A 22,620-nucleotide genomic window follows, 5' to 3' on the forward strand; every position below is an offset into this window, starting at 1 on the left:
TGTTATCATGTAATGACAAAAAGTCTGAGTTGGTATGATTGTATCGTTATCTTGTTTTGTTCTAATGATTTACTAATCTTATTTTATCCTGTATCCTACTTTTCGTTTAAAATAACTTTACCCCATATTTTTTTCTTTATAATATTGCAAGTTTATTCTTCTAATCAGTGATGTGTAACACTGTGATAATTTTAAACTTGAACTCTATAATTTGAAAATGGGTTTTCTTTAAAGCAGATACCGAATATAGAATAAGAAAAAACATGTACTCATGATGAGTAGTAATTATCTCCGCCATCAATTATAGATCTCGATTTTAGAAATGTATTTGAATTCAGTTTTAAATAGGATACTGAATACAAAAAATGAAAGGAAAAAACACCTACTTATATTACGCTTATCATATTCGAAGATCGTGACCGGTAGTAATTATCTCTGTCATTAACTATAGATTTCGAGTTTAGAATGGATTTACTTTCACTCCTAAGAGTCGTATCAAATATAGAGTGACAAAACCCCTCAATCATCAAATAGGTTGTCTCTGAATGACGAAAATGGTATCATATGTCGAGTTTTGATTATCAAATACGACGTAAATTCTACAAAAAATTCACCATAATGACAAAAACTCATTCATGAAAATATGATTCTTTAAATCCATCCAAGTTTGGCCTGATCATTCCCCCATTTATTTACTAGCTCAACTCATTAAAAAACTGTGTTGATATGTTGTAGAATCTAGTTTCCGACCTTTTAACCAGTATAAATAAGTGTATAACTTCACATTTCTTGAATTTTGAGCATTTGGCATGGTTGAAATTCAATTATTTCACATTTTACACTATCTAACATGTTTGGAGAGAGGTTAATTAATGTATCGATTTTCTAGGAAACAAAGAACACAAATATGAAGAAGATTTAGTAATTTTTAGGGAAATGCACTCAAGCATATGGAGTTTTTTCTTCTAAAAGATTTAAGTAATACTGCTTTTATGACTTTTTAAAGGTTTTCCCTATTTACTAAAACAATTAAAAAAATAATGCACATTTGATATATGTCCCCATCAAATATTCTCAATTGTCATAGTAATTTATAGCTATAAAATTATAATATTAAAAGTAGAATAAAATATTAAATAATAGTAGCACTATTTTACTGATATTTTTTTATGGATATAATAGAGTACAAGCATTTATGGTAATACATTGACTTTCCTTCAATAGAAAAATAAACTTCAAACAATTTAAGAAAATTCGGGCAAAACCCTAACACCCCTCCCCCCTCAAACCCACCATAAAAGCCCCAAATCTCCTTCTTCCATCATTTCATAGACCGCCCTTTTCCCCTCCCTCCCCCACACACTCCCCTCTCAACCCACCATAGAAAAACCCCAATTTTCCTTGTTCAATTAGTACACACTCATCAAGATTCAACACACAAATGACTTCATCAAACTTTGAAATAAATGATGACATACTTGATTTTGTAATCAAGAAAGCAAATGGAATAAAAGGTCTAGTAGACAGAAGCCTTGAAATTATCCCAAATCAATGTATTCAACCAAAAGAACACAGACTAGACAAATCCCAAATTGACAATCAAGAATCAATCCCAACAATTGATTTATCGAATTTTTATGATTTGAATGTTGAAAAGTCAATTCAAGAAGCAGCAGCCAAGTGGGGTTGCTTCCAAATCATCAATCATGGGATCCCAATTGAAGTTCTTGAAGATTTGAAAGATGCAGCACACAAGTTCTTTGAATTGCCAGCTGAAGAAAAAGTTATGTATTGTAAAGACAATTATAGTGCTGGTGAATCTGTCTTGATGTTTTGGAGTGCTATTGGTGAGAAAAATGAAAAAGTTTTGGAGTGGAGGGATAGTATAAAACATGGTTGTAATCCACAAAATGATAGCGATATTTGGCCTCCTCAAACAAGGTAAGTTTTTGGGTTTTCAGTTCTGTGTAATTTATAGGCCACATGTTTTTGAGTAAGTAAGAACCATACCTCTAGTATTACTTTTTTCATGAGTTTCATATCTTTTAACCGTAAGGTGTTTGCATTTTCTATCTGAACTATAGTTAGCTTTTTATCAAAACAAACCTCGAAACGTACAACACCAAGTGTCTCAATAAAATCACAAAAGGTTGTGTCACAAGTTAATTAGTCTTAAAATTTTGTGCAAATGGCAACTGACTCATTAATTTTGAGATGTTATTTGATAGTTAAGTGATGACAGTCAGATTTGGAGACTTGCAAAAACATGTTACTTCAGGCGTGTTTTTCACCATTATCTCTAAATTTTATAAAGGTGTATATAACTTAAGTCAAAATTATATTGCATGTGTAGGAATTTTTTCTATGCGTTTTACAATAATATATCTGGTATAATTCCACAAGTAGGGTACGGAGAGGATAGGATGTACGCAGATCGTATTTCTACCTTTGTGGGGTAAAAACGTTGTCTCTGATGGACTATGGAAACACTCAGAGAGAAATTCTTTACTTTGACATGAAATTACCTTGCCAATAAATTATGTACGCACTTAACGAAATTCCCGTCTTTGTCACTGATTNTTCACATTTCTTGAATTTTGAGCATTTGGCATGGTTGAAATTCAATTATTTCACATTTTACACTATCTAACATGTTTGGAGAGAGGTTAATTAATGTATCGATTTTCTAGGAAACAAAGAACACAAATATGAAGAAGATTTAGTAATTTTTAGGGAAATGCACTCAAGCATATGGAGTTTTTTCTTCTAAAAGATTTAAGTAATACTGCTTTTATGACTTTTTAAAGGTTTTCCCTATTTACTAAAACAATTAAAAAAATAATGCACATTTGATATATGTCCCCATCAAATATTCTCAATTGTCATAGTAATTTATAGCTATAAAATTATAATATTAAAAGTAGAATAAAATATTAAATAATAGTAGCACTATTTTACTGATATTTTTTTATGGATATAATAGAGTACAAGCATTTATGGTAATACATTGACCTTCCTTCAATAGAAAAATAAACTTCAAACAATTTAAGAAAATTCGGGCAAAACCCTAACACCCCTCCGCCCCGAAGAAAAAGTTAAGTATTGTAAAGACGGTTACAGTGCTGGTAAATCTGTCTTGACTTTTTGGAGTGCTATTGGTGAGAAAAATGAAAAAGTTTGGAGTGAAGGTATAGTATAAAACATGGTTGTAATCCACAAAATGATAGCAATCTTCGGCCTCCTAGAGCAAGGTAACTTTTTGGGTTTTCGATTATGTGTAATTTATAGGTCACGTGTTTTTGAGGAAGTAAGAAACAAACGTGTATTATTACTTTTTTCATGATTTTCATACTTTAACTGTAAGGTGTTTGCATTTTCTATCTAAACTATAGTTAGCTATTTATCGAAACAAACCTCAAAACTTTCAAAGATGTGTTACTTCAGACGTGTTTTTCACCATTAATATCAACCATAACTGTTATCCACCATGCCCAATTCCCCTAAAAATCTGGGTACCAGGTCCGTGATGCGGAACTGTTCCTCAGGGTTGGGGAATTCTTCTTCGCGGAGCGGAGCGGTCACGAACCGTTCTGCCTCAAAATTTAATTCGCGACCAAAAATGAAAATGCATCTCCGCGTCGTGAATTCATTTCTAGATAGTGGTTTCTTGATCGTTTCTCATGTTTAACTATCTAAAAACACTCTTAAACATCATGAGATCCTTTCTATCACAAATCACAATCCTTGAATCCATAAATTCAAATTCAGGGAAAGTTAAGAGCCATGTCTAGAGATTTCGTAAAGTCATTTCAAAAGTCTTTTGCAAACATTTTAAATTTGTTTTAAGACTTGAGTTTTGAGTTGAGTAAAGAGTAAAGACCAAAGTTATTCTCTTCAAAAGAGTATACCGGGACTATGTATTCCCAAAAGAGTAAATGTTTTTACATTTAAACAAGAGAGGAATCACCGATTTCCAAGAGAGCCTTTGAGCTAGTTTTTCAGTAATTATCTTAAACCATAGAAAGAGATTGTTTTTAAACATATGAGCTGAGTATATTTTTGGGAGTAGTATTGAGTAATATGGGGACGAGTTCAGATAACTCAAGTCTCCATAAACATTGTAGCCATCATGGATAGAAAGGGTCATACTTTTTAGATGATTCTTTAGTACTTTTTAGCATAGACTAGTGGATCCACTTAGTTGAGGCGTTCTATATCATCACTTTAGCTCATAGTGGTGGTTGTCGATTAGAGAAAATTCCATATTATTATATTACTTTATATGTAAACTGAATTGTTATTGTATTTATTTAACACATTGAGTTGTCACATACTGTTTTTAAATGATTTATATAAACTGCACCTTTATTGTTGTTTTATTTTGCATTTGAGTTGTGTATCCATGAGTTGAGTAAAGCTAAGGCAAGTGTTCTATTCATATTCTTTTCAAGCTTATATCATGTTTAGTTTTCCCCTCGCATACTCGTACATTCAATGTACTAATGCCATTTGGCCTACATCATTTTCTGATGCAGTTGAGCACTCAGAATCAGTTGGTGAGCCTCCTTGCTTTTCGGAGGATTTCCTTTTTATTGCTTTGATTAGTTAGTTCATTAGGATGTCGTGGGTCTTTTTCCGACATCCATCTCAGTTGATAGAGGTTTCATAGACAGTTAGTTAGTTTATTTGTCATTACCTTGTTATTGGCTTATGTTTTGAGATTTGTGTTGTCATCTTGGCTAGTTGAAAGTTCTTTTAAGACATTCGAAGTTATTCATGAGTTTATCTTTAAGACTATTATCTTGTTATCTAAGTCTTTCGCTATGAGTTATGCCAGGCCAAGGGTTCGCTTGGGGCCAGCAATGGTTCTCGAGTGTTAGTCCTACCCAAGGTGTAGGCTTAGGGCATGACAAACTTGGTATCAGAGAACAAAGTTCAAGAGTCCTAGGGAGTCTATGAAGTCATGTCTGTAGAGTCCTAGTTAATGGTGTGAAGTGCGCCACATCTATAATTAGGAGGCTGCAACATTTAGGAATTTCCATCAATTCTTTAATACTCATTTCGTGCGATAGAGTTTATCTCTATAAAGTCTCTTTCTAACTCGTGCCTGCGCGTATCTTTCAGTTGATCATGCCTCCATGAAGAGTTGTTCGAGGTCGTTCTACTAGGAGGAACATTGAGGAGCAAGGGGTACCTAATGCACCAAATAACCCCAAGGAGAGGTCACCAATGCTTAATTTTAGGAAGCAATCTAAATGTTAAGTCAAGTTGTGACAAACCAAGTAGGGCAACAAAGAGGGGCTCGATAGGAAGAGGTTGATACTTCGAGGATCCGCGAGTTCTTGAGGATGAATCCTCCAAGCTTCACTGGTTCAAGCACTACTGAGGATCCAGAAAATTTTATTGAGGAACTGAAAAAAGGTGTTTGAGGTTATGCACGCTACTGATGCTAAGCGAGTGGAACTAGCTGCATATAAACTAAAGAATGTTGCTAGGACTTGGTTTGACCAGGGGAAGAAGGGTAGAGATGAGGGTGCACCAATTTTGAGTTGGGCTATATTTGAGGAGGCTTTCTTGGGGCGTTTCTTTCCCCGAGAATTAAGAAAGGCTCAGGTACAGGAGTTCCTTACCCTTAAGCAAGATTCACTAAGTGTTCATGAGTACAGCTTGAAGTTCACCCAACTTTCCCGATATGCTCTGGAGATGGTTGCAAATATGAGGAGCAGGATGAGTCTATATATTAATGGGATGTCCCGTCTGTCAATAAAGGAGGGCAAGGTGGCTATGCTAATAGGGGACATGGATATAGCAAGGTTTGTGGTTTATGTGCAACAGGTTGAGAAAGATAAGTTGAGGGATAGGGAAGAGTTTAGGAACAAGAACGCGAAAACAGGGAATGAGTCCGGGTAGCAGAGAAATAATGTAAATCGTTCGTCCTTTCATCAAAAGGAAAAGAGATCTACTCCATCATCTGCTAGTGCACCCGTACCCAGAAACAAAGATGAGTACAATAGTCAAAATTCCCAGCACTTCAGAGCTAGACCTGCACAATCACATGGTAGTATGGCACAGGGAGGTAACTGGGCTCATGAATATGCTAAGTGTGGTAGGAACCACCCAGGTAAGTATCATGATGGCTTCACAGGTTGTTTCAAGTATGGACAAGAGAGTCACTTCATGAAAGAGTGTCGTAAGAACCGGCAAGGTAATGGGAATCAGGGCAATAGATGACAATCTTCATCAGTTGCTCCACCAGACAAGGCTGCATCTAGAGGAGCTACTTCGGGGGCAGGTGGAGGAGCAAACCGTCTTTATGCTATCACAAGTCGTCAAGAGCATGAGAATTCTCCAGATGTTGTCACTGGTATGCTCAAAGTATTTACTTTTAATGTGTATGGTTTGCTAGACCCAGGAGCGGGTTTATCTTTTGTGACTCCTTATGTTGTAATGAATTTTGAAGTCCTTCCTGAGAACTTTGTGAGCCCTTTTGTGTTTCTACACCTGTTGGGGTGTCTATTCTAGCTGAGGGAGTCTATCGCGATTATGTCATTTCCATCAATCACAAGAACACCATAGCTTATTTAGTTGAGTTAGACATGGTAGATTTTGATGTCATTCTAGGTATGGATTGGTTTCATGCATGTTATACTTCCATTGATTGTAGTACTCGAGTTGTTAGGTTCCAAATTCCTAATGAGCCAGTTATAGAGTGGAGTAGTAGTTCAATAGTTCCTAAGGGGCATTTTATTTCGTACCTTAAGGAAAGAAAGTTAGTTTCCAAGAGGTGTGTGTATCACTTAGTCCGAGTTAATGACTCTAGTGTTGAGACACCTCCTATTGAATCAGTTCCAGTTGTGAGTGAGTTTCCAGAAGTCTTTCATGATGATCTACCCGGAGTCCCTCCTGAGAGAGATAAACTTTGGTATAGATATTGTTTCTGATAATCATCCAATATCTATTTTTCCATATAGAATAGCTCTAGCAGAGTTAAAAGAGCTTAAAGAGCAGTTGAAATATCTCCTAGAGAAAGGTTTTATTTGACCAAGTGCCTCACCTTGGGGCGCTCTGATCTTATTTGTGAGGAAGAAGGATGGTTCCTTAGGATGTGTATAGATTACCATTAGTTGAACAAGGTTACCATCAAGAATAACTATCCTTTTCCAAGAATTGATGATCTCTTCGATCAACTTCAGGGTGCCACTTGTTTCTCTAAGATAGACCTTATATCTTGCTACCATCAGTTAAGAGTAAGGGAATGTGATATTCCAAAGATAGCTTTCAGGATCCGTTATGGTCATTATGAGTTTCTGGTCATGTTGTTCGATTAAACTAAGCATCTACAGAATTTATGGACCTTATAAATAGACTATTCAAGCCTTATTTAGATATGTTTGTTATCGTATTCATTGATGACATACTAATATATTCAAGGAATGAGGAATATCATGCTAGTCATCTCAGAATAGTTCTCCAAACTCTAAAGGATTGGGAGTTGTATGCTAAGTTCTCGAAATGTGAGTTTTGGCTTGAGTCTTTGGCATTCTTAGACCACATTATTTTCGATGATGGAATTAGAGTTGATACCCAGAAAATAGAGGCAGTGCAGAATTGGCCTAGACCCACATATCCAACTTATATTAGAAGTTTCTTGGATTGGCTGGATATTATAGAAGGTTAGTAGAGGGGTTATCATCTATTTCATCCCCTTTGACCAAGTTGACTCAAAAAACAATGAAGTTTCAATGGTCTGAGGCTTGTGAGAAAAGCTTTCAGAAATTGAAAAAGAGGTTGACTACTGCCCTAGTACTGACCTTACCAGAAGGTACTCAAGGTTTTGTCGTATATTGTGATGCGTCTAGAATTGGTTTGGGTTGTGTGTTAATGCGGAATGGCAAAGTTATAGCTTATGCCTCCAGACAGCTTAAGGTTCACAAGAAGAATTATCCAACCCATGATCTAGAGTTAGTTGCCGTAGTATTTTCTTTAAAAATATGGTGCCACTATTTGTAGGGTGTTCATGTTGATGTATTCACCGATCACAAGAGTTTTCAGTATGTGTTTAGTTAGAAAGAGCTTAATCTTATACAACAAAGGCGGTTAGAGTTACTCAAAGATTATAACATAAGTATCCTTTATCACCCAGGTAAGTCTAATTTTGTTTTGGATGCCTTGAGTAGATTGTCTATGGGTAGTACCGCCCATTTTGAGGAAGACAAGAAAGAGTTAGCAAAAGATGTGCAAAGACTTGCACGCTTGGGAGTTCTACTAATGGATTCCACAGAAGGAGGTGTAGTGCTGAGGAATGGGGCTTAATCATCATTAGTGTTTGAAGTTAAAGAGAAACAAGACCAAGACCTTATTTTGCATGAATTGAAGGCAAATGTTCATAAGCAAAAAGTATTGGCTTTTGAACAAGGGGGAGATGGTGTATTGAGATATCAAGGTAGGTTGTGTGTACCAAGGGTGGATGAACTCCAAGAAAAGATCATGGAGGAAGCTCATAGCTCCAGATATTCCATTCATCCAGGTCCCATAAAGATGTATTTTGACTTGAGGGAAGTTTATTGGTGGAGTAGTATGAAGAAGGGAATTGGAGAATTTGTTGTTAAGTGTCCAAATTGCCAACAAGTTAAGGTAGAGTATCAAAGGCCCAGTGGTATGGCTAAGAATATAGAACTTCCGAAATGAAAGTTGGAGATGATCAATATGGACTTCATTAATGGGTTTCCAAGGTCTCGCAAGCAGCATGATTCTATTTGGGTGATTGTTGATAGGATGACAAAATCGGCCCACTTTTTGCTTATAAAGACTACCCATTTAGCAGAAGACTATGCCAAGTTGTACATTCAAGAAGTAGTCAGAATCCATGGGGTTCCGGTATCTATTATATCAGATATAGGTGCATAATTTACTGCACAGTTTTGGATATCTTTTTAGAAAGGCTTGGTTTCAAAGGTGAACTTAAGTACTTCTTTTCATCCTCAGACAGATGGTCAGGCAGAGCGCACTATTAAGACTTTAGAAGATATGTTGAGGGTCTGTGTGATTGATTTCAAGGAGAATTGGGATGATCACCTACTTCTCATTGAGTTCGCTTACAACAATAGTTACCATTCTAGCATCCAGATGGCTCCTTATGAAGCTCCTTATGGGAGAAGATGCAGGTCTCCTATTGGATGGTTTGAAGTTAGTGAAGTTGGGTTGATAGGACCAGACTTAGTTCATCAAGCTATGGAGAAAGTGAAGGTGATTCAAGAAAGGTTGAAAACAACGCAGAGTCGTCAGAAATCCTACATTGATGTTAGGAGGAGAGACTTAGAGTTAGATGATTGGGTCTACTTGAAAGTTTCACCCATGAAGGGTGTTATGAGATTTGGTAAGAAGGGGAAGCTTAGTCCCCGGTATATTGGTCCTTACAGAATATCCAAGAGGATTGTCAATGTAGCTTATGAGTTAGAGCTACCACAAGAGTTAGCAGCAGTCCATCCGGTCTTCCACATCTCCATGTTGAAAAAGTGTATGGGCAATCCTTCATTGATCATACCAACTGAAGATATTGGTATCAAGGATAGCTTGTCTTATGAGGAGATCCATGTTCAGATTCTAGATCGTTAGGTTCGCAAGTTGAGGACCAAGGAAGTAGCATCAGTCAAAGTTCTTAGGAGAAATCAGTTTGTTGAGGAAGCTACTTGGAAGTTGAGGAGGATATGAAGAAGAGATATCCACATCTCTTTGAGCCTAGATAAATTCCCGACCAAGGTACTAATTTATATGTTTGATGTGTTAGATTTGTTTGTTGGGTGTTTGAGCTAAATGTAAGATGTTACACCCTTAGCCTACTAAGAGTAATCTCATTCGAGGATGAATATTCCCAATAGGGAGATATTGTAACATCCCGCAACTAGAATGAAAATCTGGAAATTTTTGGAAAGAATGAAAATCTGGAAATTTGACAAATTTAAGTTCAGTTTGAGTATTGGGTCAACTTCAAATGACCATAATTTCTAGCTCAAGATTATTTAGGTGTTGTACAAGATACTTAGGAAATATTTTGAATTATCTTTCCAACGCTGCCAAGTTTGCGCGATTTTGAGTTTGTGTGAGGGAGATATGCCCATTTGAAGCCGGGTTATCTAGATAAGGACAGTCAAAACCGGATTTTAGAAGTTTGTTGTGGTCTTTTCACTACCTAGATTAATTAAATCCATTTTTAGTAAATTATTTGGGGTCTAAACTGAGTTAGTTCAAATTACGCTATTGAAAATTACGTTAGGGCTTTGAGAGAAGAAAAAATAGGAGGAAAGGAGAAGAAAAGTTCAAGATTCGCCAAGTTCTTGCGAGTTCGATTGTGGATTTTGCCAAGGATTCATTCCTACTAGGTATGTGAAACTTTCATAACGTTGGGTTCGTTCACACACATGCCAAACATGTTTATTTCAGCGTGAATTCGTACTAAAAAGGTTGAAAGTTTGATGTTCTTGATATGTGCTCTTGAATTTGTTTTCGTTCTTGAGTTGGGCTGAGATTGAGGAGTTCTTGAGAATATTGTGATGAATTATAGAGTTGTTGTTGGTTAGGTTCTTGGGTACATTTACTGGGTATCTGAATCTAAGAGAATTTGGGAAAAAGAATCGAGTTTAGGCGAATTGGGGCTTGAAAACGAAGAAGGAAAAAAGTCGGGCGAATATGGGTACAATGTCCACGTTGCAGACATGTTCCTCTTGGTTGTGGAATTTTCTTCGCATCGCGAAGTGGTCACAGACAATTCTGCCTCAAAATTTATTTAGCAACCAAAAATAAAAATGCATCTACGTGTCGCGGACTCGTTTCCAGATAGTGATTTCTTGATCGTTTCACATGTTTAACTATCTAAAAACACTCCTAAACATCATGAGATCCTTCCTATCACAAATCACAATCCTTGAATCCATAAATCAAATTCAAGGAAAGTTAAGAGCCTAGTCTAGAGAGTTCTTACTGTCATTTCAAAAGTCTTGTGCAAACGTTTTAACTTTGTTTTAAGACTTGAGTTTTGAGTTGAATAAAGAGTAAAGACCAAAGTTCTTTGCTTCAAAAGAGTATACCGGACTATGTATTCCCAAAAGAGTAAATGTTTTCACATTTAAACAAGAGAGAAAACACCGATTTCCAAGAGAGCTTTTGAGCTAGTTTTTGAGTAATTATCTCAAACCACAGAAAGAGTTTTATTTTTAAACATATGAGCTGAGTATATTTTTGGGAGTAGTATTGAGCACCAATATGGGGACGAGTTTAGATAACTCAAGTCTCCATAAACCATGTAGTCATCATGGGTAGAAAGGGTCATACTTTTTAGATGATTCCTTAGTTATTTTTAGCAAAGACTAGTGTATCCACTTAGTTGAGGCGTTATATATCACGGCAACGTATAGGACAGTTCTGGCAGCGTGGGCGAGACGTAGTATCATCACTTGAGCCCACACTGGTGGTTGTCGATTAGAGAAAACTCCCAAAGTATTATATTACTTTATATGTAAACTGAGTTGTTATTGTATTTCTTTAACACCTTGAGTTGTCATATATTGTTTTAAATGCTTTGTATAAATTGCACCTTTATAGTTGTTTTACTTTGCATTTGAGTTGAGTAAAGCTAAGGTAAGTGTTCTATTCAGATTCTTTTCAAGCTTATATTATATTTAGTTTTCCTCTCACATACTCGTACATTCAATGTACTGATATCATTTGGCCTGCATCGCTCTATGATGCAGATACAGAAACCAGGATCAGCACCCAGCGCCTCGTTGATCCAGTTGAGCACTCAGAGTCAGTTGGTGGGCCTATTTGCTTTCCAGAGGATTTCCTTTTTATTGCTTTCATTAGTTAGTTCATTAGGATGTAGTGGGTCTTGTCCCGACATCCATCTCAGTATATAGAGGCTTCATAGACAGTTAGTTAGTTCATTTGTCAATACCTTGTTATTGGCTTATGTTTTGAGATTTGAGTTTCCATCTTGGCTAGTTAGTTGAATGTTCTTGTAAGACATTCTAAGTTATTTCATGAGTTTATCTTTAAGACTATTATCTTGTTATTTAAGTCTTCCGCTATGAGTTAAGTCAGGCCAAGGGTTCGCTTGGGGGCAGCAATGGTTCTTGAGTGTCAATCCCCAGGGTGTAGGCTCGGGGCGTGACAGTGTCATTGGTCCATTTCAACAAATGCTGAAAGATGGAGAAACACTAATGTACAAACATGTCTTGCTTCTGATTATTGGGATTATTTCTACCATAAAAGGCCTTCTGGAAAAGCATCACTAGATTTTGTAAAATTTGATATTTTAATTTACAAATTTCTTCTTATGTGAATGTTATTTTATTGTCAAACCTGTTATCATGTAATGAAAAAAAGTCTCTCTTTACATAACCATTGAGTTGGTATGATTGTGTCGTTATCTTGTTTTGTTCCGATGATTTAATAATATTATTTTACCCTTTATCCTAATTTTTGGTTATAATAACTTTACCCCATATTTTGTTCTTTATAGTATTGTAAGTTTATTCCTCTAATCGTTGATGTGTAACATTATGATAATTTTAAACTTGAACTCTATAATTTGAAAATGGGCATTCTCTAAAGCAGATACCGAATATAGAATAAGAAAAAATACATACTCATAATGAGTAGTAATTATCTCCGCCATCAATCATAGATCTTGAGTTTAGAAATGTCTTTGCATTCAGTTTTAAATAGGATACTGATTACAAAAAATGAGGGAAAAAACATCTACTTAAATTACGCTTATCATATTCTAAGATCATGACCGGTAGTAACTCTCTCCATCATAAACTATAGCTTTCTAGTTTAGAATAAATTTATTTTCATTCCTAAGAGTGGTATCAAATATAGGGTGACAACCCCTCAATCATCAAAGATTGTTATAGGTAGTCTCTTAATGACAAAAATCGGTATCCGCCACGTTGTCGAGGACACATCTGAAGAGGTGGCGGGCGCACTCTAAGTTTACCACCCTACCCACTAATGAATTATGAGGGGGGAAGGCGAATGGGAACCGACCGAAAACCCGAATAGATTGTTTGACCCCGTTATAGTCCATTCATTAAGGTTGTGGACGACTGGAACCAATCAGAAGTGCAAATCGCCCAAGGGAAGCCGAGAAATGGACTGAAGCGCAACGACTAGGACACGGGATCGTTGGGAGGCCTTAAATCAGTATGAAAATAGCATAACTACAAATGTCGAGTTTTAATTATCAAATACTACATAAATTCTACAAGAAATTCACCCTAATGACAAAAACTCATTCATGAAAATATGATTCGTCAAATCCATTCAAGTTTGGCCTGATCATTGCCCCATTTCTTTACTAATTCAACTAATTAAAAAAACTGTGTTGATATGTTGTAGAATGTAATTTCCGACCTTTTAACCAGAATAAATAAGTGTATAATTTCACATTTCTTGAATTTTGATCATTAGGCATAGTTGAAATTAAATTATTTCACATTTAAACTATCTAACACATTTGGAGAGAGGTTAATTAATGTATCAATTTTCTAGCAAACAAAGAATACAAGTATGATGAAGATTTAGTAATATATAGGGAAATGCACTCAAGCATATGAAATTTTTTTCTTCAAAAAGATTTAAGTAGTACTGATTTTATGAATTTTTAAAGCTTTTTCCTATTTAATAAAAAAAAAATACACATTTGATATATGTCCCCATCAAATATTATCAGTTGTCATAAGAATTTATAGCAATAAAATTATAATATTAAAACTATAATAAAATACTAAATTATAGTAGAACTATTTTACTGATAATTTTTTATATATATAATAGAGTACAAGCATTTATGGTAATACATTGACTTTCCTTCAATAGAAAAATAAACTACAAACAATGTAAGAAAATCCAAGCAAAACCCTTACACCCCTTCCCCTTCAAACGCGCCATAAACACCCCAAATCTCCTTCTTCCATCATTTCATAAATATCCCTTTTTCCCTTCCCTCCCTCACACATACCCCTCTCAAACCCACCATAGAAAAACCCTGAATTTCCTTGTTCCATTAGTACACACTCATCAAGATTCAACACACAAATGACTTCATCAAAATTTGAAACAAATGATGACATACTTGATTTTGTAATCAAGAAAGTAAATGGAATAAAAGGTCTAGTAGACAGAAGCCTTCGAAATTATCCCAAATCAATGTATTCAACCAAAAGAACACATACTAGACAAATCCCAAATGGACGATCAAGAATCAATCCGAACAATTGATTTATCAAATTTTTATTATTTAAATGTTGAAAAAACAATTCAAGAAGCAACAACCAAGTGGGATTGCTTCCAAATCATCAATCATGGGATCTCAATTGAAGTTCTTGAAGATTTGAAAGATGCAGCACACAAGTTCTTTCAATTGCCAGCTGAAGAAAAAGTTAATTATTGTAAAGATAGTTATAGTGCTGGTGAATATGTCTTGATGTTTTGGAGTGCTATTGGTGAGTAAATTGAAAAAGTTTTGGAGTGGAGGGATAGTATAAAACATGGTTGTAATCCACAAAATGATAACAATCTTTGCCCTCCTCAAACAAGGTAGCTTTTTGGGTGGGTTTTCGGTTATGTGTCATTTATAGGTGACGTGTTTTTGAGTAAATAAGAAACTTACCTGTAGTATTACTTTTTTCATGAGTTTCGTATCATTAACCGTAAAGTGTTTGCATTTTCTATCTAAACTATAGTTAGCTATATATCAAAACAAATCTTGAAACTTACAAGACCAAGTGTCTCAATACAATCACAAAAGGTTATTTCATAAGTTAATTATGCTTACAATTTCGTCCAAATGGAAACTAACTCATTAATTTTGAGATGTGATTTGTTAGTTAGTTGATGATAGTCAGATAGGAGACTTTCAAGAATGTATTACTTCAGGCGTGTTTTTTTATCATTATCTCTAAATTTTATAATGGTGTATATAACTTAAATCAGAATTATATTGCATATGTAGGAATTTTTTATATCCGTTTTACAATAATATATCTAGTATAATTCCACAAGTAGGGTATGGAGAGAATAAGATGTACGCATATCTTATTTCTACCTTTGTGGGATAAAAATATTGTCTCTGATGGACATTGAAAGCACTCTTAGTGAAATTCTTTACTTTGACATTAAATTGCCTTGCCATTAAATTTCATACGCTCTTAATGAAATTCCCGACTTTGTCATTGGTTTATAGGGTACCAAGTCTTGAGTACCAAAAGTGGGCTAAACCACTTGCTAAAAAGTTGTTAGAGGTGTAATGGAAGGGTCTCAATGTCAATGAAATCGATGAATCTTCGGAACCTCTCTTGATGGGAACTATGAAGATCAACATAAACTATTATCCACCATGCCCAAATCCAAGTATCACCATAGGGGCTCATCGACACTGCGACGGGTCCTGCATCACTCTGCTCTTCCAAGACAACACGGGAGACCTATATGTCCTTGGGACTAAAGGAGATAATTGGATCCACATTAATCCAATCAAAGGCGCCTTAGTGGTTAATATTGGTGACTTGTTGCAGATTATGAGCAATGATCGATATAAGAGAATCGAGCATTGTGTAGCAGTTGATTTAAGCAGGGCTCGAATATCTGTATCTTTATTTGTGAACGCTAGACTTGATAGTGTCATTGGTCCATTTTCACAAGTAATGAAAGATGGAGAAAAACCAGTGTACAAACCTGTCTTGCATTCTGATTATTAGGATTATTTCTAACGTAAAAGTCCTTCTAGTAAAGCATCACTAGATTTTGTTAAAATTTGGTATTTTAATTTACAAATTTCTTCTTCTGTGAATGTTATTTTATTGTCAAATTTATTATCATGTAATGACGAAAAGTCTCTATTTACATAACCAGTGAGTTGGTATGATTGTGTCGTTATCTCTTTTTATTCAAATGATTTAATAACCTTTCTTTACACTTTATCCTACTTTTTATTTATAGTAACTTTACTCCATATTTTTTTTCTTTATAATATTTTAAGTTTATTCTTTTTATCATTGATGTGTAACACTGTGATAATTTTGAACTTGAACTCTGTAATTTGAAAACGGGCTTGTTTTAAAGCAGATACCAAATATAGAAAAAGAAAAAACATGTACTCATGATGAGTAGTAATTATCTCCGCCATCAATTATACATCTCGTGTTTAAAAATGTATTTGCATTAAGTTTTAAATAGGATACTGAATACAAAAAATAAGGGAAAAAACACCTACTTAAATTACGTTTGTCATATTTTAAGATCGTGACCGGTAGTAACTATCACCATCATTAACTACAGATGTTGAGTTTAGAATGAATTTACTTTCACTCCTAAAAGTAGTATCAAATATAGGGTGACAAAACCCCCCAATCATCAATGATTGTTATAGGCAGTCTCTCAATGACGAAAACAGGTATCAAATGTCGAGTTGTGATTATCAAATACTACATAAATTCTACAAAAAATTCACCCTAACGATAAAAACTCATTCATGAAAATATGATTCGTCAAATCCATCCAAGTTTGGCCTGATCATTGCCACATTTATTTACTAGCTCAACTCATTAAAAAACGGTGTTAATATGTTGTAGAATGTAGTTTCCAACCTTTTAACCAATATAAATAAGTGTATAATTTCACATTTCTTGAATTTTGAGCATTTGGCATAGTTGAAATTAAATTATTTCACATTTTACACTATCTAACACGTTTGGAGAGAGGTTAATTAATGTATCGATTTTCTAGAAAACAAAGAACATAAAAATGATGAAGATTTAGTAATTTATAGGGAAATACACTCAAGCATATGAATTTTTTTTCTTCAAAAAGATTTAAGTAGTACTGGTTTTATGACTTTTAAAAGCTTTTTCCTATTTAATCAAAAAAAAATACACATTTGATATATGTCCCCATCAAATATTCTCAATTGTCATAAGAATTTATAGCTATAAAATTATAATATTAAAACTAAAACAAAATACTAAATTATAATAGTACTATTTTACTGATAATTGTTTATAGACATAATAGAGTACAAGCATTTATGGTAATACATTGACTTTCCTTCAATAGAAAAATAAACTTCAAACAATATAAGAAAATTCGAGCAAAACCCTAACACCCCTTCCCCCTCAAATGCGCCATAAACACCCCAAATCTCCTTATTCCATCATTTCATAAATATCCCTTTTTCCCTTCCCTCCCTCACACATACCCNTTGACTTTCCTTCAATAGAAAAATAAACTTCAAACAATATAAGAAAATTCGAGCAAAATCCTAACACCCCTTCCCCCTCAAACGCGCCATAAACACCCCAAATCTCCTTATTCCATCATTTCATAGATATCCCTTTTCCCCTACCTCCCCCACACGCACCCCTCTCAAACCCACCATAGAAAAACCCTAAATTTCCTTTTTCCATTAGTACACACTCATCAAGATTCCACACACAAATGACTTCATCAAAATTTGAAACATATGATGACATACTTGATTTTTTAATCAAGAAAGCAAATGGAATAAAAGGTCTAGTAGACAAATGCCTTGAAATTATCCCAAATCAATGTATTCAACCAAAAGAACACAGACTAGAAAAATCCCAAATTGACAATCAAGAATCTATCCGAACAATTGATTTATCAAATTTTTATGATTTAAATGTTTAAAAATCAATTCAAGAACCAGCAACCAAGTGGGGTTGCTTCCAAATCATCAATCATGGAATCCCAATGCAACACACAAGCTCTTTGAATTGCCAACTGAAGAAAATATTATGTAATGTAATGACTACTATAGTGCTGGTGAATCTATGTTGATGTTTTGGAGTGCTATTACTCACTCCCTGAGCCTACACCCTGGACGTGATTGGCACTTGAGAACCATTGTTGGCCCTACGCCAACCCTTGGCCCAGCTAAACTCTCAGCGGAAGACTTACTCAACATAAGATAAACTCAAATATAAAGTTTAAACTAAAATGTCTCAAATACTAAACTTAGAACATTTAAAAATATTCAAAGTGGCCACAAGGGAAACTCAAATCTAGAACATTAACAATAGAAAATAAAACAGACTTCTCAACTACTACTGCATGTTAAGCCTCTAATACTATGAGGGATATCAAGACAAGACCTCCGATCATCTGAACAAAACTTATATAATATATAGGGGGCCCTCCAAAAGTAGGGAGGCTCACTAAACAACTCTGGAACTGCAAGTGGTATCAATGAAGCGCTAGTTGATGACCCTGATCTTCTGTATCTGCATCATGAAAATGATGTAGGCCAAATGGCATCAGTACATTGAATGTACGAGCATGTAAGGGGAACACTAAACATAACATAAAAGCTTGAACTTGGAAGGAAGGAAACATATATAGTATAAAAACATGGATAATCAACTCAATACAGTATAAAAACAACAATAAAGATGCAATTATATATAGCATTTAAAACATTAGATAACAACCCAATGTATTATAAAATACAATAATAACACAGTTTGTATGTAAATATACAAAATAACTCAATTTGGGAGATTCTCAAACAGACAACCATCCCTATGAGCTATCTGATGATACATCATCTCGTCTACGCTGCCAGAATTGTCCTATACCTTGCCGGAGTATAAAATATCCTCAACTAAGTGGATCCACTAATCTGTGCTTAAAAATCAAGAAGGAATCATATAAAATTTATAACCCTTTCTACCCACGTTGGCTACATGGTTTATGAGGACTTTGAGTTGTATGAACTCGTCCCTATATCGGTGCTCAATACTACTCCTAAAAATATAACTCAGCTCATATGTTTAAAAACATTTCCTCATCCTCAAGGTTTGAGATTATTACTCAAAAGGTTCTCTTAAAAGAGATTATACTCAAAAACTCCTCATGAACTCATTTGGAAATCTATGTTTTCTCTCTTTTAAAATGTGAAAACATTTACTCTTGGGGATACTTAGTCCCCATATATTCATTTTAAAAAATGAAAATCCACTCTCCTCATCCTCAAACTCAAGTACTCAAGTCTTAAAAACAAGTTTTAAAATACTGTAAAAGACTTCTCAAAATGGCTCGAAAGAACTCTCAAGACTTTACTCTTAACTCTACCTTGAATTTGAAATGAATTCAAGGGTTATGATTCATGTTATGAAGGATATCTCAATGATTAAATGTATTTTAGACTAGTTAGAATTATAAGGGAATAAAGGTACACTTTAACGGACTTTAGATGGAGAAAACGATGGAAAAAAGGTGGGGGCAGGCGACCCTGGTGCACTGTTGGCGTGGGGCGCCAGCCCCTGAACTTCAGAGGCTTCATTCTGGCACATTGCTGGCGCATCAGTGGCGTGTCATCCCACCCCTCACCCGAACGATCCGACGAATTTTTCTTCTCATTTTCTGACCCTAATTCACCTAGAATCAATTGTTTTCCTCAATTTTTCTTTAGATTCAATTACCCAATACAACTACATGAGAATCTACTCAAAAAAAACTCTCAAACTCATAATATTTATCTCAAGAACTCATCAAACTCATAGTAAACGATTTAAGAACAAAACTTCAAGAAATTCATCAAGAACTCAAATCATTCTACCTCAAGAATGAAATTTTTGGACAAAATCACATGATTGGCGTGTGGATGAATGAACCCAACACTATGAAAGCTTACATACCTCTTAGAAATTAACCCCTGGCGAAATTCCTCGACAAATCTCAAGAACCTTGACGAACGCCTTAAACCTTTCTTCTTTTCCCCTCTTGAACTCTTCTCAAAACCCTAAGCATATTTAGGATTGTGAAAACTGACCCAAATCAGTTTAGACCCCTAAAATATTACTAAAAAAAGGAAAAATCTGAGTGGATAAAAAAAAGACCANAACCTTTCTTCTTTTCCCCTCTTGAACTCTTCTCAAAACCCTAAGCATATTTAGGATTGTGAAAACTGACCCAAATCAGTTTAGACCCCTAAAATATTACAAAAAAAAGGCAAAATCTGAGTGGATAAGAAAAAGACCAAAATACCGTCTCATAATTTGGGTAAATTTCCTTAATTGGACAGGCTGACTTCAAACGGGCATATCTCCTTCATCCGAACTCGAAATTTAGCAAACTCGATGGTTTTGGAAAGAGGATTCCAATAACTTTCATTTGATATCTTATAGGCTACCTAAATCATCATGTACTGAAAGTTATGGTTGTTTGAAGTTGACCCAAAACTCACAACTTAAGCTTAACCGGAACAAATCTCAAATTAGCTCTTTCCAAATTAGTTCTTTCTAAATTTAGCTCTTTCTAAGGCGGGATGTTACAATATCTCCCCCTTGGGAACATTCTTTCTCTAATGAGATTACTCTAAGTAGACTAAGTGTGGCAACATCTAACATTCAGCTCAAACACCCAATATGCAATTTAACACGACATTTCAACTTAGTACCTTGATTTGAAGCTTCTCCGGAAGCAAAGAGATGTGGGTATCTCTTCTTCATATCCTCCTCAGCCTCCCAAGTAGATTCCTCAACAAACTAGTTCCTCCATAAAACCTTGATTGATGCAACCCTCTTGGTTCTCCCTTTGAGAACCTGACGGTCAAGTATCTCAACAGGAATCTCCTCATATGTTATCCTTAATACCAATATTTTTAGTAGGTATAATAAGTAACGGATCGCCCATACACTTCTTCAACAATGAAATATGGAATATCGGATGGACTGCTGCTAACTCTGGCGGTACCTCCAACTCATAGGCTACATTGCCAACTCTTGGGTATACTGTGAGGACCAATATACCAGGGACTAATCTTCCCCTTGTTTCCAAACCTCATAACACCCTTCACAGGTGAAACCTTTAAATACACCCAATCATCCACCTCAAACTCCAAGTCTTTTCTCCTAACATCAGTATAGGATTTCTGACAACTCTGCATTGTTTTCAACCCTTCTTAAATGATCTTCACTTTCTCCATAGCTTGATGAACCAAGTATGGTCCCATCAACCTAGTTTCACCAACCTCAAACAATACAATAAGAGATCTACATCTTCTCTTATACAGAGCCTCATAAAGAGCCATCTGGATGCTAGAATGATAATTGTTGTTGTAAGCAAACACAATGAGAGGTAAGTAATCATCCCAATTACTCTTGAAATCGATCACATACTCCCTTAAAATATCCTTTAAAGTCATAATTGTGCGTTCTGCTTGACCATCGGTCTGAGGATGGAAAGCAGTACTCAAATTCACCTTCGAACCCAAACCTTTATAGAAAGACTTTTAGAATTGTGCGATGAATTGTGCACCTCTATCTAAATGATGGACACTGGAACTCCATGAAGTCTGACTACCCCTTGAATATATAACTAGGCATAATCTTCTGCTGAAAAGGTAGTCTTTACCGGTAAGAAATGGGATAATTTAGTCATTCGATCTACAATCACCCAAATAGAATCGTGCTGCATGCGAGACAACGGCAAACCAATAATAAAATCCATATTAATCATCTCCCACTTCCATTTTGGAAGATCTATGTTCTAAGCCATACCACCGGGCCTTTGGTGTTCTACCTTGACTTGTTAGCAATTCGGGCACTTATCTACGAACTCTGCAATACACCTTTTCATACTACTCCACCAATAGACTTCTCTCAAGTCACGATACATCTTTGTGGAACCCGGATAGATTGAGTATCTGGAGCTATGATCTTCCTTCATGATCCTCTCTTGAAGTTAATACACCTTTGGTACACACAATCTACCTTGATACCTCAATACACCATCTCCCCTTGTTCAAAAGCCATTACTTAATGCTTATGAACATTTGCCTTCAATTCAAGCAAAATAGGGTCTTGCTCTTGTTTCTCTTTCACTTCGGACACTAGTTATGATTTAGCCCCATTCATCGCCACTACTCCACCTTTATTGGATTCCATTAACTGGACTCCCAATCGTGCAAGTCTGTGCACATCTTCGGCTAACTCTTTTTTGCCTTCCTCAACATGGGAAGTACTACACATAGAAATCATGTTCAAGGCATCAAGAACAACATTAGCCTTACATGGGTGATAAAGAATACTCATGTCATAATCCTTGAGTAACTCCAACCACATCCTCTGTCTGAGATTAAGATCTTTCTGACTTAACACATACTGAAGACTCTTGTGATCGGTGAACACATCAACATGAACACCGTAGAGATAGTGACGCCATATTTTCAAAGCAAATACTACAACAGCCAACTCTAGATCATGGGTTGGGTAATCTTCTCGTGAATCTTAAGTTGTCTAGAGGCATAAGCTATAATATTGTCATTCTGCATCAATACACAACCCAGTCCAACTCTGGACGCATTACAATACATAACAAAACCTTGTGTACCTTCTGGTAAGGCCAACACTGGGCAGTAGTCAACCTAATTTTCAATTCCAAAAAGCTCTTTTCACAAGCTTCAGACCATTGAAACTTTGTTATCTTCTTAGTCAACTTTGTCAAAGGGGATGAAATAGTTGAAAACCCCTTGACAAACCTTCTATAATAACCAGCCAATCCCAAGAAACTCCTAATATCTGTTGGAGATATGGCTCTAGG

At 35.4% G+C, this 22,620-nt stretch overlaps 1 protein-coding gene and 1 pseudogene across 1 annotated transcript; both read left to right on the forward strand.

The window, feature by feature from the left end:
• The first annotated feature begins 1,441 nt into the window (after positions 1-1,441).
• LOC125873870 (leucoanthocyanidin dioxygenase-like) lies at positions 1,442-6,522 on the forward strand. The gene is made up of 6 exons (XM_049554714.1): positions 1,442-1,941; positions 5,496-5,613; positions 5,770-5,906; positions 5,994-6,121; positions 6,293-6,364; positions 6,461-6,522. The coding sequence occupies exons 1-6, from the start codon at positions 1,442-1,444 to the stop codon at positions 6,520-6,522; spliced, it is 1,017 nt and encodes a 338-aa protein (XP_049410671.1).
• Positions 6,523-14,097: 7,575 nt separating this feature from the next.
• On the forward strand, positions 14,098-15,908 carry LOC125873871 (bi-functional coumaroyl CoA and feruloyl CoA ortho-hydroxylase F6H2-2-1-like; annotated as a pseudogene).
• The last annotated feature ends 6,712 nt before the right edge of the window (positions 15,909-22,620 follow it).

Source organism: Solanum stenotomum, chromosome 8, assembly GCF_019186545.1.
Source record: "Solanum stenotomum isolate F172 chromosome 8, ASM1918654v1, whole genome shotgun sequence".
Lineage (NCBI taxonomy): Eukaryota > Viridiplantae > Streptophyta > Magnoliopsida > Solanales > Solanaceae > Solanum > Solanum stenotomum.

Coding starts and splice junctions, on each gene's coding strand:
- LOC125873870 (XM_049554714.1), top strand. CDS start 1,442: ATGACTTCATCAAACTTTGAAATAAATGATGACATACTTGATTTTGTA. Junction 1,942..5,495: donor ATTTGGCCTCCTCAAACAAG/GTAAGTTTTTGG, acceptor GAATGTTGCTAG/GACTTGGTTTGACCAGGGGA. Junction 6,365..6,460: donor TTCTCCAGATGTTGTCACTG/GTATGCTCAAAG, acceptor TGAATTTTGAAG/TCCTTCCTGAGAACTTTGTG.